The 14,990-nt window shown below is 39.2% G+C and overlaps 1 protein-coding gene across 1 annotated transcript in view; it reads left to right on the forward strand.

Annotated features, from left to right (window-relative positions):
- LOC135476255 (probable ATP-dependent RNA helicase DHX37) overlaps nucleotides 1-14,990 on the forward strand; it is a 35,513-nt gene that overhangs the window by 7,804 nt on the left and 12,719 nt on the right. The window contains exons 6-19 of the mRNA XM_064756217.1: nucleotides 133-225; nucleotides 1,792-1,888; nucleotides 2,504-2,617; nucleotides 4,748-4,849; nucleotides 5,915-5,998; nucleotides 6,349-6,493; nucleotides 7,954-8,026; nucleotides 8,367-8,463; nucleotides 8,854-8,925; nucleotides 9,934-10,041; nucleotides 10,633-10,757; nucleotides 12,040-12,136; nucleotides 12,718-12,783; nucleotides 13,747-13,825. Coding sequence (XP_064612287.1) covers nucleotides 133-225; nucleotides 1,792-1,888; nucleotides 2,504-2,617; nucleotides 4,748-4,849; nucleotides 5,915-5,998; nucleotides 6,349-6,493; nucleotides 7,954-8,026; nucleotides 8,367-8,463; nucleotides 8,854-8,925; nucleotides 9,934-10,041; nucleotides 10,633-10,757; nucleotides 12,040-12,136; nucleotides 12,718-12,783; nucleotides 13,747-13,825 — 1,352 coding nt within the window. The remainder of the gene's footprint in view (nucleotides 1-132; nucleotides 226-1,791; nucleotides 1,889-2,503; nucleotides 2,618-4,747; nucleotides 4,850-5,914; nucleotides 5,999-6,348; nucleotides 6,494-7,953; nucleotides 8,027-8,366; nucleotides 8,464-8,853; nucleotides 8,926-9,933; nucleotides 10,042-10,632; nucleotides 10,758-12,039; nucleotides 12,137-12,717; nucleotides 12,784-13,746; nucleotides 13,826-14,990) is intronic.

Below are 14,990 nucleotides of genomic sequence, written 5' to 3' on the forward strand. Positions count from 1 at the left end.
ATAAAAGTAGAGCCCTCTTGAACTGGTTACTTCTTAAAGAAATAGTTTGAATGATGATCTAAAAATTATTATCATTCTCTGTGAGAATATTCAATAATTTGCTGTGAATTATTTAGTTGTGCTCTTTTGTAGTGGAGGTGGAATTATTGGTGTGACTGAACCCAGGAGAGTTGCCGCGGTCAGTATGTCTCACAGGATCGCCACAGAGATGAATCTTTCTGCAAGGTGACTTGGGTGTATTTCTATTATGTTTCGATAGTGAGGGTCTAGGTGCTCAGAGTGAGCAGGTCTGCTGTAGTCTTTACGCTGGAATTTCAAAAATCCCATGCTTGAGACCTTTGTGGAGAGAAGCAGTCAATGGTGCTCTCATATGGCAATGGTATTCTCTTATAGCAGTGGTGCTCTCTCAGGACAGCAGTTCTCAGTAAGGGCAGTGGTGCTTTCTTAAGGCAGCAGTGCTCAGGGCAGTGGTGCTCTCTTAAGGCAGCAGCACTCAGGGCAGTGGTGCTCTTTTACGGCAGCAGTGCTCTCTTATTGCAGCAGTGTTCTGTCAGGGCAGTGGTGCTCTTTTAAGGCAGCAGTTCTCAGGGCAGCTGTGCTCTCTCGGGAGTGGTGCTCTCTCAGTGCGGCGGTGCTCTCTCAGGGTAGTGGTGCTCTCGCAGTGTGGCGGTGCTCTCTCAGGGAAGTGGTGCTCTCGCAGTGCGGCGGTGCTCTCAGGGCAGCAGTGCTCTCTCAGGGAAGTGGTGCTCTCAGGGCAGCAGTGCTCTCTCAGGGCAGTGGTGCTCTCTTAAGGCAGCAGTGCTCTCTCAGGGGAGTGGTGCTCTCTTAAGGCAGCAGTGCTCTCTCAGGGCAGTGGTGCTCACTTATGGCAGCAGTGCTCTCTTAGGGCAGCAGTGCTCTCTCAGGGCTGTGGTGCTCTCTTAAGGCAGCAGTGCTCAGGGCAGCAGTGCTCCCTCAGGGCAGTGGTGCTCTCTTAAGGCAGCAGTGCTCTCTCAGGGCAGTGGTGCTCTCTTAAGGCAACAGTGCTCTCTCAGGGCAGTGGTGCTCACTTATGGCAGCAATGCTCTCTTAGGGCAGCAGTGCTCTCTCAGGGCAGCAGTGCTCTCTCAGGGAAGTGGTGCTCTCTCAGGGAAGTGGTGCTCTCTCAGGGCAGTGGTGCTCTCTCAGGGGAGTGGTGCTCTCTTAAGGCAGCAGTGCTCTCTCAGGGCAGCAGTGCTCTCTCAGGGCAGCAGTGTTCTTGCTTAGGGCAGCAGTTTCCATTCCCTATTTAGCTGACTGTCATCTTATACAAACTCTTGGGTAGGTCTTTAAATATAAAAAATATATAAATATAAAAAGAGAGTATAGAAATATAGAGAGTAAAACCAGAGCAGCGACAACAGTGTGATAGGCGATAATTCGTCGCATGTAACTGGCAAGATGCACTCTCTTGTCGCATGTAACTGGCAAGATGCACTCTCTTGTCGCATGTAACTGGCAAGATGCACTCTCTTGTCAGCTTATGTAAATGCTTCATTAGTAGAAAATTACACATCCCCTAGCACCATTAAACAGAATTGGGTAAAAAAAATATATGCATTGATGCTAATTGCAGTTTATTGCATGTCACTGGTCTAGAATTACTTAAAACGCTGTATTGTCATCACATTTAATATACATTTTATACACATTAAAACAATGCAAAGGGGCAAGGCCCTGGGGATGCAGGAATACTAGGTAACAGGTGACATCAATAAATAATTCAAATGAGGCCGATACAGTGTATAGTTATGATGTCTGCACATTTCACAGAGAAGTGTCCTACCAGATTAGGTACGAGGGAAACGTCACGGATGACACACGGATAAAACTCATGACGGACGGTGTCTTGCTGAAGGAGGTTCAGAAAGTGAGTACTTTTATTTATTTAGTTATTTATTTAGTTATTTAGTTATCTGCTTGGTGCCTTATGTCATGCTGAAAAATATTTCACTTATACGGGGGAAGCATTGTGGTGGAAGGAAACAGGGCAGAGCCCAGGGGAAACCCTCGACCATCCATGGGCTGCTTACAAACCTTCCCACATACAGCCAGAGAAGTCAGCTTGCACAATGACACAGGAGCCTCTTACCAATGCGGTAGCTGTGAGTTCAAGCCCAGTTCATGCTGGTTTCCTTTCATGTCTTATGTAGGACATGCCAGCAACCTGCAGATGGCCATGGGTTTCGCTTAGACTCTTCCTGATTTCCTCCCACCGTAATTCTGGCCACCATCAAATAAGTGAACTATCCTTGACTATGGCTTCGAACACCAATAAAATAAATAAATAACTTTACTTGTACATGTGTTTATCTTTGGTGTGTTAGCTCTGGAAGTGTTCATTTGATAACCAGTTCTCTAGGATGATTCCTAAATCCTCAACTTAAATTTTTTGTTCACTCTCCTGTTCCCAGAGGCCATATTGCTGAAGGGGCTGAGTGTGTTCCATTCATTTCCATTCTGGTGGGTTTTTCCTTTCTTACAGGACTTTCTGCTGACCAAATACTCTGTCATAATTATAGACGAGGCTCACGAGAGAAGCGTCTACACAGATATTCTCATTGGTCTGTTATCTAGGATTGTCCCTCTAAGGCACAAGGTAAATACAGAGACATTCTCATTGGTCATTTATCTTGGATTGTCACTCTAAGGCACAAGGTAAGTACACAGACATTCTCATTGGTCTGTTATCTTGGATTGTCCCTCTAAGACATTCTCATTGGTCTGTTATCTCAGATTGTCCCTCTAAGACATTCTCATTGGTCTGTTATCTTGGATTGTCCCTCTAAGACATTCTCATTGGTCTGTTATCTTGGATTGTCCCTCTAAGACATTCTCATTGGTCTGTTATCTTGGATTGTCCCTCTAAGGCACAAGGTAAATACACAGAGATTCTTATTGATCTGTTTTTTGGATTGTCCCTCATATCTATGCTTTTGTATAGCATAGCATTCATATACCATCTGTCAACCAAGATGGACGCTCCAGGTCAATAATTGCAAGGGCAATGGTTTTGGACAAAATTCCCACAATCTACAAAACAACTAAGAAAGGATATAAGGTTTGAAAATAGAACCGAATCATGCAAAGAGAAGCAGTCAAAAGTTTTCAGTGATGTTGGAAGGACGAAAAATAAATGTATGTTCTAGGAGACTGGGTCAAATCAGTATTCAAATTGTTTGTAAGGTGACTTTAAGGACATTAGTCTGTTATCTCTGATTATTCCTTTAAGACACACTGTAATCATAAGTTCACATTCCTAGTAGTCTGTTATCTTGAACTGTCTCTCTTTGACACAGGATAAAGCTCACTAGGGACTTCACAAAATTCACAAGGGCTAGTTTTTGTCAACTGGCCAAGTTTGTTGGACGCCTCATGTATTGTTGTAGTTATGCATTTTCGTCCATCTCTGATGCCATTTGTCTGTCTGCTACCAAAAATTATGTGAAATTCATGTATCTTTGTAAAAAGTGGGTGAACTTTGCTCACTTTATCAGCATTTGTGGTTTCATACCAATACTTACATAATTTACCAATGGTTCCTATGTGTACAGTTCAATAGTGTTCATATTTCATATCTGGACACTTTCGAATTTTCCGGGCTTTACGTATCTGTACAATTGGACATTGTTCATGGTTTCATCCCTGTACTGTTCGTTAGTGTTCATAGTTTCATCCCTGTACAGCTCATCAGTGTTTATGGTTTCATCCCTATACAGTTCATCAGTGTTCGTGAATGTTCATGGTCCATTCATGTATAGTTCACCATTGTTAATGGTTTCATCCCTACACAATTCATCTGTGTTCGTGAATGTTCATGGTCCATTCATGTATAGTTCACCATTGTTCCTGGTTTCATCCTGGTACAGTTCATCAGTGTTCATGGTTTCATCTCTGTACAGTTCATCAATGTTCATTTTTTCATGCCCGCGCAGTTCATCGGTGTTCATGGTTTCATGCCTGTACAGTTCATTAATATTTATGGTTTCATCCCTGTGCAGTTCATCATTGTTCATGAATGTTCATGGTTTCATCTCTATACAGTTCATCATTGTTCGTGGTTTCATACTTGTACACTTTATGATCAGTGTTCGTGGTTTCATACCTGTACACTTTATGATCAGTGTTCGTGGTTTCATACTTGTACACTTTATGATCAGTGTTCGTGGTTTCATACTTGTACACTTTATGATCAGTGTTCTTGGTTTCATACTTGTACACTGTATGATCAATGTTCGTGGTTTCATACCTGTACACTTTATGATCAGTGTTCGTGGTTTCATACTTGTACACTTTATGATCATTGTTCGTGGTTTCATACTTGTACACTTTATGATCAGTGTTCGTGGTTTCATACTTGTACACTTTATGATCATTGTTCGTGGTTTCATACCTGTACACTTTATGATCATTGTTCGTGGTTTCATACTTGTACACTTTATGATCATTGTTCGTGGTTTCATACCTGTACACTTTATGATCAGTGTTCGTGGTTTCATACCTGTACACTTTATGATCAGTGTTTGTGGTTTCATACCTGTACACTTTATGATCAGTGTTCGTGGTTTCATACCTGTACACTTTATGATCAGTGTTCGTGGTTTCATACCTGTACACTTTATGATCAGTGTTCGTGGTTTCATACCTGTACACTTTATGATCAGTGTTCGTGGTTTCATACCTGCATAGGTCATCAGTGTTCATCAGTATGTTTTTTTGTTTTCCATAGAAGGGCAAGCCTCTGAAGCTGATCATCATGTCTGCCACCCTGAGGGTGGAGGATTTCACTGAGAACAAGCGTCTGTTTAAGCTCACCCCGCCTGTCATACAGGTAAGTCACCAGGAGGGTGGAGGATGGGTGAAATCCATCTACCTGACACAGTGACGTTTCCCATGGCTCTGCTGGGTTTAAACAAATTATCCTGTCGTAAGTAATCTGAATTGACATTTAGAATGTTGCAATCTATAATCCTGACAAAGATGTCAACAACAAAGTGTACAAAGTCATTCTAATCAAAACCAATGACCCATGAATGGTCGTGGGTTTCCCTCAGGCTCATGCTCTTTGTCTCTGGCTGTACGTGGGAAGGGTTTTCAACAACCTGGGGATGTTCGTGGGTTTCCCTCAGACTCATGCTCTTTGTCTCTGGCTGTACGTGGGAAGGTTTTCCAGCAACCTGCGGATGTTCGTGGGTTTCCCTCAGACTCATGCTCTTTGTCTCTGGCTGAACGTGGGAAGGTTTTTCAACAAGCTGCGGATGTTCGTGGGTTTCCCTCAGGCTCATGCTCTTTGTCTCTGGCTGTACGTGGGAAGGTTTTCCAACAACCTGCGGATGTTCGTGGGTTTCCCTCAGACTCATGCTCTTTGTCTCTGGCTGTACGTGGGAAGGGTTTCCAACAACCTGCGGATGTTCGTGGGTTTCCCTCAGACTCATGCTCTTTGTCTCTGGCTGTACGTGGGAAGGTTTTTCAACAAGCTGCGGATGTTCGTGGGTTTCCCTCAGGCTCATGCTCTTTGTCTCTGGCTGTACGTGGGAAGGTTTTTCAACAACCTGCGAATAATCGTGGGTTTCCCTCAGACTCATGCTCTTTGTCTCTGGCTGTACGTGGGAAGGTTTTTCAACAAGCTGCAAATAATCATGGGTTTCCCCCGGGCTCATGCTGACTTTCTCTCTGGCCGTTCAAAAGGCCTGCCAGCAACCTGAGGATGATCATGGGTTTGCCTCGGTCTCTGCCAGGTTTTCTCACACCATGAGGTTAACTGCTGTCGTATAAGTGAAATATTCTTGAATACAGCGTAATACACCAATCTAATAAATAAATAAATCTTTGCAATCAATATGACACTCATGAGAAAAATGTTGCTATTTGTATGTCATTTGTTCTGTATTTACAGGTAGATTCCAGACAGTTTCCAGTGACAATTCATTTCAACAAAAGAACTCCTGAGGACGACTATTTGGCAGAAACATACAGAAAGGTTTGTCTGCTGTTTTCTTGTTTGTCTTATTTGTTTTGTGCATGCGTAAATAAAAAAAAAAGAAATATCATTTTACTCTAATTCTTCAACCTTTTTATCCTCGTGTGTGATCAGATCTTTGAAACATTCTGAGAGAACTATTGGGTGCAGAGAACTATCTGTGTACCTTTTTAGTTACACTATAAAATCATTTTGGTGTCATTTTGATAATAACTATGCATAAAGTCCATTGAAGAAAAGCGCTTCATAGGTCATAAAATTTAAATATGATGTTTCCTGAAGCTACCTTTTCCTCAACTGATTAATTCTTACTCTTCCTACCGTTGACCTTTCAACTTTGACCTCTACAGGTGTGTAAGATCCATCGCATGTTGCCAGATGGAGGAATTCTGGTCTTTGTCACGGGTCAACAGGAAGTACACACACTCTGTAAGAAACTGCGAAACGCTTTTCCATGGCAACAGAAATCAACATTAAGTAGCAGTGTTTCAAAAGGTAATCTACACTGACAAGTAATTTGAAATTTAAATTAGCTCTGTAGAAAAATTACATAGGGGTACCAGACCTGCTTACTTGTATGATTTTGGCGTATTTTTACACCAAACAGGTAGAAAATACGACTGTAGGCCAAAGAAAGTATAAAATACGCTTAGACACCATACAATGAAGAAAATAAAATCTGAAGTCTGATTTCGTTATTTATTTTTATACAAGTCCGTTTTTAGTATCAGATCCACTATTTTAGCATTTACACTACAGCGAGTATTTCGCAGGAAACTCTCAACTTGCTCATTAATATAGCTTGAATGTAGTCTTTTTATGTCAACCCTTGTCGTTGAGCACACTTTTCCCGGCAAAATGGCTGGCGATTAAATGCCTGATGGTGCCCGAAAAAAGCGGATGTAAAATCACAAAGTCATTTACAGGGAGAAATTCTTGAACAAGCATCCATTAATTTTCAGAATTACACCGTCACAACTGGAAAATCCACATGATCACATGATCAGTACAGGTCCTCGCTGTACAACAGTTGTCAGACTCAGTGAATTCAAGATTGCTCCTGTCATGAATATTTTACAGTATCCATTCACGTGACATTTGTTCAAATCTGCAATTTTTTTTTAAAAGTGCATTAAATCGTCAAAAAAAGCTTGATCACAGAAAATATAGAGAACATATCAAAGATTGTACACCAGCTAAAACTGCTAAATCCTTAATAACCTCATTATCTTAAAGTAGAACATGCAGAATTGTCTTCTTAATGACCCAAACTAACACACCAATCGTGTTTTGTTTCCGTCTGGGGCACCTTAGTCCCTTTTTTGGAAATTCTTTTGACATTTCATATTTTAGTCTACTGACACAAGTAAAAGGTTGCCGTTGTTAAACCTTTTGTACATTGGTGTTTTTATTTGAAGCGATTTTTAAGAAGGGTTACAAATGTATCTGACACATTGTTGTCACGATTTTGGACACAAACTTTGATTGTACATGTAAACATGAGTATTTGTACACATTCACAAAGGGTAGGCAGGTCTGGGACACTCAGAAAACTTTTAGGTTTTGTAGTAGGCACTTGTAACATTCTGCCATTATTCAGCCTTTTCGCATGTTTGCAAGGCATTTATTCAAGCATATTCTGAAGGCATTATTCTGTGTTGACTGGTAAAATTATACTTTTTGTGAAGCCTTTAAACTGGCCAATCCAACCAATGTAGCTTTGTTTACTACATATCGCATACTGGTTTGGGTACGGCTTTAAGTCAGGGAGTTTTTCAAGTACCTGTTCAAGACACTGGTTTCCTCCAAGTTGACTGACATACAAGTAAATTGTGTTTTTTTTTTGTTTGTTTGTTTTTTTTTTTGCAGTACAGCTTTAAACACAATGAAAAATAATCAGGCAGTATTTTTATTAATCTGTAGACAGAAATGCAGTTTGCAGTTTGTTATTTTAGGTAAAAGGACAAGAAAGAAAGTTTCAGCACTTCTTGATGAGAAGGCCAAATTGCCCAAAATAAGCCTGGATAAGTAAGTTCCTGTCATAAATTAGAATTTCTGACCTCTTCATATGCATGAGGTGTTGTGTTTTAATTTAAGGCTTATTTTTAATTGCAATTTTTTTTATACTGTAAAAGTTAGTAATTTTGTAAAAGAAGTAAAAGTTAGTAATTTGTTTCCCAAGCTGTTACTTCATGTTTAACAAAAAATGTCTGGGAATAAACAAGTTATAATAAATTTTTTAAAAATTGTGCTGAGTGGCAAAGGTGTGTGCCAATTATACCCATAAAACTAGTTTGATGTTATCAACATGTTTTTTTTTGTCATTTGACTTATTAAATATCTAAAACTTTACTTTCGCTATTCACAGCTACTCTGCTGAGCCAATTGATGAAGAGGCACAGTTGGAATTGACCAATCAGGACTCAGAAGCAGAATTGTCTGACACCGAAGAACGTGGAGAAGAAGTATGTTCCCTGTAAATCAGAAACTGTGTGAGAATGTTAAATTTATTAATTTTAAAAGATGCGTGTGTAGATACATGTAACTTAAATATATACAGTCACAATGTTACTGTGGTATAATTTCCAGGACTTTGAATGGCTCAGTGATATAAAGTGTTCTTGGCTAGAGTCCTCAATTGCTTGACTAGTTAGGCCACCTCTGGCATGAGCTAAGGCTTTTGCTGTGAACCGTTACATCCTTTACCTTTACAACTCCTGATTTTCATGTTTTATAAGATATCACTGGACATGTCATGTAAACTTAGATTTACTTGTGTCAGTTAAATGGAACTGAAGCATTTGCCTGATAATACATTGTATCATCCACATAATAACAATATTCAGGTTTTTCAGGATGAAGAAGGAAGTTCCCCTTTGTATGTCTTGCCTCTGTACTCGTTGTTGTCAACAGAAAAACAACAGAAGGTAACGTTGAACTCACTGTGTAATTGAAATTGACTTAATCTTTTCAGGATGAGATAAGGTTTTCAAGTACTTGACAATTACTGGTGGTTGTACTCCAAGAACTCCATTGCCCTTCGCATTCGCAGCTATTGGATGACGGAAATATTCTTTGAACAGGGCCTTAATAATATATTGAAGTCAGTCCAAGATTATAGAAATATTGGTTGATACCAAACCCACAGCATCATCACGGAGAAATACTGCATGTAATGTTGTGATGCAGACATCTAACTGCAAATAGATTTTAATAATGAAAATATGAACCATAACTTTTAGAAGAAGGGAGATGAGCCTGTATGATAAAAATGTTTACATTCACCGGCCCAAGTTAGTGGTCATAAAACAGCAGTTCACAACAACAACAAAAAATGAATCGCTGTCCTAAACTTGGAAGAACGGATGTTTAATGCCGAAACCATGGCATAGTCAGTAAGTACTAATGTTCTTTACACTGGATAAGTGCTGCACATGGTTTGCTACAGCAAGAATCTGCCCAACAGTGATGGAAAATCTTTTCCCATTTCTCAAATCAAAATATTGAACATGGTGGATGCATCGCTAAATCTAAGGTCGTTAGACAAGTGCTGATGTGTCCATAACCATATGACATCTGATCACCTGAAAAGTAATTACTTCAACATGCCTGTGTATTGTAGGTGAAATATGATCACCCAATCACATCGTTAAGCAAAATTTAGATCTCGGTGCCAAGAATGAGTTCTAATTTATCAGATCACAAAATTTCATGTCTCTGTGTTCAAAATATTCCAAAAATTCCACAAAAATTCTTATTTAATTTAAGGATATGTAAATGAATCTTCAAATTCTACATGTAAAACAGATTTATCTACACTATGGGCAAGGGAGTGGTTTAACCCCTAACCTGTCATGCAAGTATATGAATGTACTGTCTCTAACAAAATGGCTACAATATATATCTGGTACTGTATTTTAACTTGTTGCTTCTAGGTTTTCAAACCACCACCAGAGGGCTGCAGGCTGTGTGTCATAGCAACCAATGTGGCCGAGACGTCCCTGACCATCCCCAACATCAAATATGTGGTGGACACTGGAAAGGTAACATTGTCCTTTCACAGCTGTCATGGTTTTAGTGAAACATTGTAATACCTGGAGTAAATGTTCTGTTAAATTTTTTCCTGTCTTGAACGAAAGAGATTCGATTGTAATTGACATTCTTTGTGGACATATTTGAAATTTGTCACCTAGTAAATTTTGCGCCGCTGTTGGTCAAATTTTGATTGAGTAAATCTCAAAGTGTGAATTTTTTCAAAAAGTTAAGCCAGAATTTAGCTCCAGTAGGGATCTGAGTCAGTCACAACTTTGTGATGAGAAAAGCACAAATTTTGATCAGTAAGCCTCTATTCTTGACAGAGGAAGAGCTTTGTGTGAAGAAAGCATGAATTTTTCATGAAAATAGAACAAATTTTTAACTGTTAACAAGTAGAATATGAATTTCTTCATTTGCAGAGCACCAGTGTGCTATGAATATGTAGATATACATGGCTTGTGTTAAGGACAAACACCCTCAGAATATGCTTAAAACAACACAAGGTGATTATGCGAAAAGGTTGAAGTAGTACAGTTTTTGTTATTGCAAGTTTGTAGGGATTATTATAAAAGAGTCTTGTATACTTTGTTTTATTACAGGTAAAAACCAAGTTTTATGACAAAGTGACAGGTGTGTCAACATTCCGTGTTACCTGGACATCCAAGGCCTCAGCCAATCAGAGAGCTGGTAGAGCGGGGCGCGTAGGTCCAGGACATTGTTACAGGTACAGCAGCATCACCCAGCCATATTCAGATTAAAAAAAAGTTTTTCCCCACCATGTGGAAATTACAATCAAAACTTGATTGGTCCTTGCTGGTGTGTATATTTTGCTATGGTAATTTCACCTGTAATTTCACCTGATTGATCAAACTAATGACGAACTCCAGCTTTGTTTTACACCCACCAAGCCCTATCACCAGAGTTTATATACATATGTTTAAAACCTAATATTTTCTCCTTGCTATTAAAACTTAGCTACCTGCCAGCCTGGCAGAGACTTGGCTGTGTTTGGTGGGTGTAAAACTCTTCTGTCTTGTCTTGTGAATGCAAGCTTTCCTGAGGGTCAAATCGTCTGGAAACTTGAAGAAACTTACTCCAGGGTTCTTCACCAACCTGTTTTTACAACAGAACAACAGTTTTTATGCAGAACAGCAAACCATTTTCAAGGGAAATTTGATATGTTAGTTGTCACTTGTGTGACTTTTTAACACTGGACTAAATGGCGAAGCTCTGACAGCTGGTAAAGGTTGGACTTGTATGACGTCATTCGGCGGAGACTACTGAGTGTTGGCGGAAGAAATGCATAAACCCAGCCTCATTATCTAGTGGTTTTAATACCATTTTACTCAGATTACTGTACTTTTTTTTCAAATATTTTTATTACTCTCAGTTTTTAACAGTATATACAGGGGTAACTAATTATCAATTAATAACCAATCTGGACACCATTCCTTTAATGATTTACAGTTGACTCTGCTCACAACATTAACGGAGCCTTCAGATTTGATCTTACAACATCATTGTGACGTCCCTTTGTCCTGAGACGTCCTCGCATTACGGCACGGTGAAGCAAATCATTGGATGTTAACATGGGTGGATAACATATAATAACACAAATTATTCATGAAGAATGACTTATGTCCTCACTTACTAATTCTCTAAAATAAATTTCGGGGCATAAACGTCATCCCTCATCAAGAATATTCAGTATTGCATATACCAGCCCAAGATAAAATCTACTGATTTGCCCCACTGGCATACCACGGTATAAAGGGACATTACTATGAACTCAAAACCGTCTTGTTAAAATTAAGGGAGAATTTATGAATCTGCATAACTGATGCAGAACATTTTTACATCCATTTGTTCAATAGTTGATGTATCTAGACTAAATTTTTCAGCCCAATCTATGACCCAAAAATTGATGAGAGTGAGACGGAATTGTAGACAAACAGACAGGCGGACAATAAGCTATCAGATTGTTTCCCACGTGGTATGTGTTGTAGGCTCTACTCCTCGGCAGTGTTCAATGATGACTTTGAGAAGTTTTCACCCGCTGAGATAACACGGCGACCGGTCGAGGATCTTCTCTTGCAGATGAAGGTAAAAACTGTCCAGCAGGCTTACAGTTACAGGACAAACACTGTTAAACCAATTATAGCAACCAACTGCTAAAGTCGTGACTTCAATCATTTGTGTTCCTTTCAAGGAGCAGGAGATGATAAAAAAAATGGAGCTAAGTTGGTGAAATTCTTATTTTTGCTGATTCCTAAAGTTAAGAGTGCTACAAGACACTGAAGCTATCATACTTGATTACTTTTTCCAGGAAGTTGTTTCCTAAATGCTATATTTTTCATTTTTTATGCTAAAATCTTGTGCAGGGCCTATCACGCCTGGGTAAATATGTTTTGTTTTTTCCTCCAGTAGTGTAGTCATGTGACCAAAGTGTGCACTGATGATTGGCTCAGAGCAGCTGTGATATCACTCCAAAACTATGAATAGGAACAAAGTTTGTTCCAAACAGATTCTTCTTAGCGTTAATATTTTCGTGTTGTTGAGGTGTTTGCCTCTCAGTTGCTGGTCAGATGTTATGAGCGTTCAGTCCAGCTCTTGTTGATACTACCATGGCATGTTTTCGGGACCTTTATGCAATAGTTAATCAGTCAATATATCGTTTATTTCAGGACATGGACATAGACAGGGTGATCAATTTTCCGTTCCCCACTCCCCCAGATGGCGACCAGATCAAGGTAATCGGATGAAAATCTGCTTTAGCTTGAATTATGTAAATCTGAAAGGATTTGTGAACACGCTGCCTTGAAAGAGTACATATAGATCTTTAAGCAAAATGAGAATACGATGTTATCTAGGCTTTGAGTCACTTTGATTAATCTGATTTGACTCAGTGATCTGTTCAATCACCTGATCGCGTTCCAAATCTGGTCACCTGGTATTCTCAGTTGGCAGAGTTTGAATTCAAATAGCTGCATGATTGGGGAAAAAATTGCAAAAATTACTTCCTGGTGATCTTCCAAAATTTCCAAAAACGTTGGCCTGCCAGAGAGGCCTGGGGCAGTTTGTTCAAAAGGATATTAAAAGTTTAAGACAAATTTAAATCTTAATACCAGGACTGGCCTAATACAAAACTAATGGCACATGAGTTCAGACTAAAGCTTATACCAGTCTTAAAATGTTAATACACTTTTGAACAACTGGGCCCAGATTATTAACTTTAACTTATTATTTTCGTTTGATTATGTAGTAATTACCGTATGTACAAATACAGCACCCAAAGACCTTGATTTTCCTATGTGGTTCTGCCCCTTTAACTTCGTCGTAAAGCCTTGAATGTGTGTTAGAAGTAAAGGAAGCTGTGTTTCACTTGTACCGAGCTCAACAAACAAACAAACAATAATCATTCTTTCATTTTATCAGAAAAACTCAGCTGTTGGCATCATAAGTATCAATTTAAGAGCTTTATGTGCTTCAGAAAATGCATTTTGTCAAACTTTAGGTAAAATACAGTAATTATGTCATCGCTATCATTAAATTACAACAGGAGGAAACTGTAAAAAATAAATGTTTTATTCCAGGTAAATGTTAATTAATCATGATGGATTTTGGTAATAAATTAATAGAAACCTCAGAATATACCCTTTCACTCACAAAAGTTTGTGATGAAAAGTAACTTTTATGCATTGTATTTCCTGCAGGCAGCTGAACAGTTACTGATATCATTAGGAGCTTTGGAACAACCTGTGAAACCAAAACGCTTTAAAGATTTACAGAAAGGTGAGATTTCATGACATTTATGTAATAATATATGTGATTCATGTCTTACGGGTAAAGAATATCAACTTTCTGTTGTTTCACATGCACATGTATTTCACTTATCATTTTTACCTACGGTAAGCAGTCTTTGACATCATGTCTGGTTGTGGGTTTGCCCCCATCCCATCAACACCCCCCCCTCCCCGGCTTTGTCCGCTTTACTCCCACCATAGTGCTGGCCACTGTTGCATAAGTGAAATATTCTTGAGTGGGGTGTAAAACACCAATCAAATAGATAAATAAGTAAATCAACATTATGTCTTGTGATATTGGTCTGAGGGCAAGTCAGTCAACATTGAAATTGAGCAGGATAACACGGCCATTGGGATTTGGGTTTGTTAGCTTTTTGAATAAAGTTGTAAGTATAAATTTTGTGATGGTTTGATACCTTTACATGGCATGACCTGGATAGTCACAATCACAATTAGAATGTAATGAGAGATATTAAAGGATACATGAAAAGGAACTATAAAATAAAGATAATGTTTCTATTCCAAATGAAAAAAATTTATGCCCCGGAATTTTTGCTGAAAGAATTTCATTTTTTGAGTATTTTTATACCTGTTAATTACCATATTATGCATATTTTCTGTCAAAGGTCATATTTTTTCAAAAATTGTGTCATCATTGATCTTGCTTGGAACTCGATGAACACTCACAAAGTGCCCGAAGCCCAGTGAACCGTGTCACTACAGTGTGGGCAATGTGACACGTACACAGATACTACATGGCTTCTTATGGGCCAGCTTAGCGTCCCATCAGTGCCCCTACACCCGCCCGATTCAATCTGTCCCCTACACCCCTGCCCCCATTCGGCCAGACCCCACTCGGTCTGTCCCCGACAGAGTTCTATTTAACTAGGGATTATCCTCGACATCACCCGTGTAAGGTACTTAATTTCCGGACTGACCGCTGGGACTTTAAGAAAACTGTACTTTGAAGCTCACTTAGTGAAAGTTGAAAAATGTGTTTGTACTGTTGTATGTTATTACACCTGATATTCTACACATTGATAAATAAAACCAAAGTGTTTCATGTGTCCTTTCAGATGAATTCATATTGTGTGAAAGACTGATTGATTGTGCCAATGATGTAAACATCATTAACATGTCATCCTGATCAGATA

Source organism: Liolophura sinensis, chromosome 10 (genome assembly GCF_032854445.1).
Source record: "Liolophura sinensis isolate JHLJ2023 chromosome 10, CUHK_Ljap_v2, whole genome shotgun sequence".
Classification (NCBI taxonomy): Eukaryota; Metazoa; Mollusca; class Polyplacophora; order Chitonida; family Chitonidae; genus Liolophura; species Liolophura sinensis.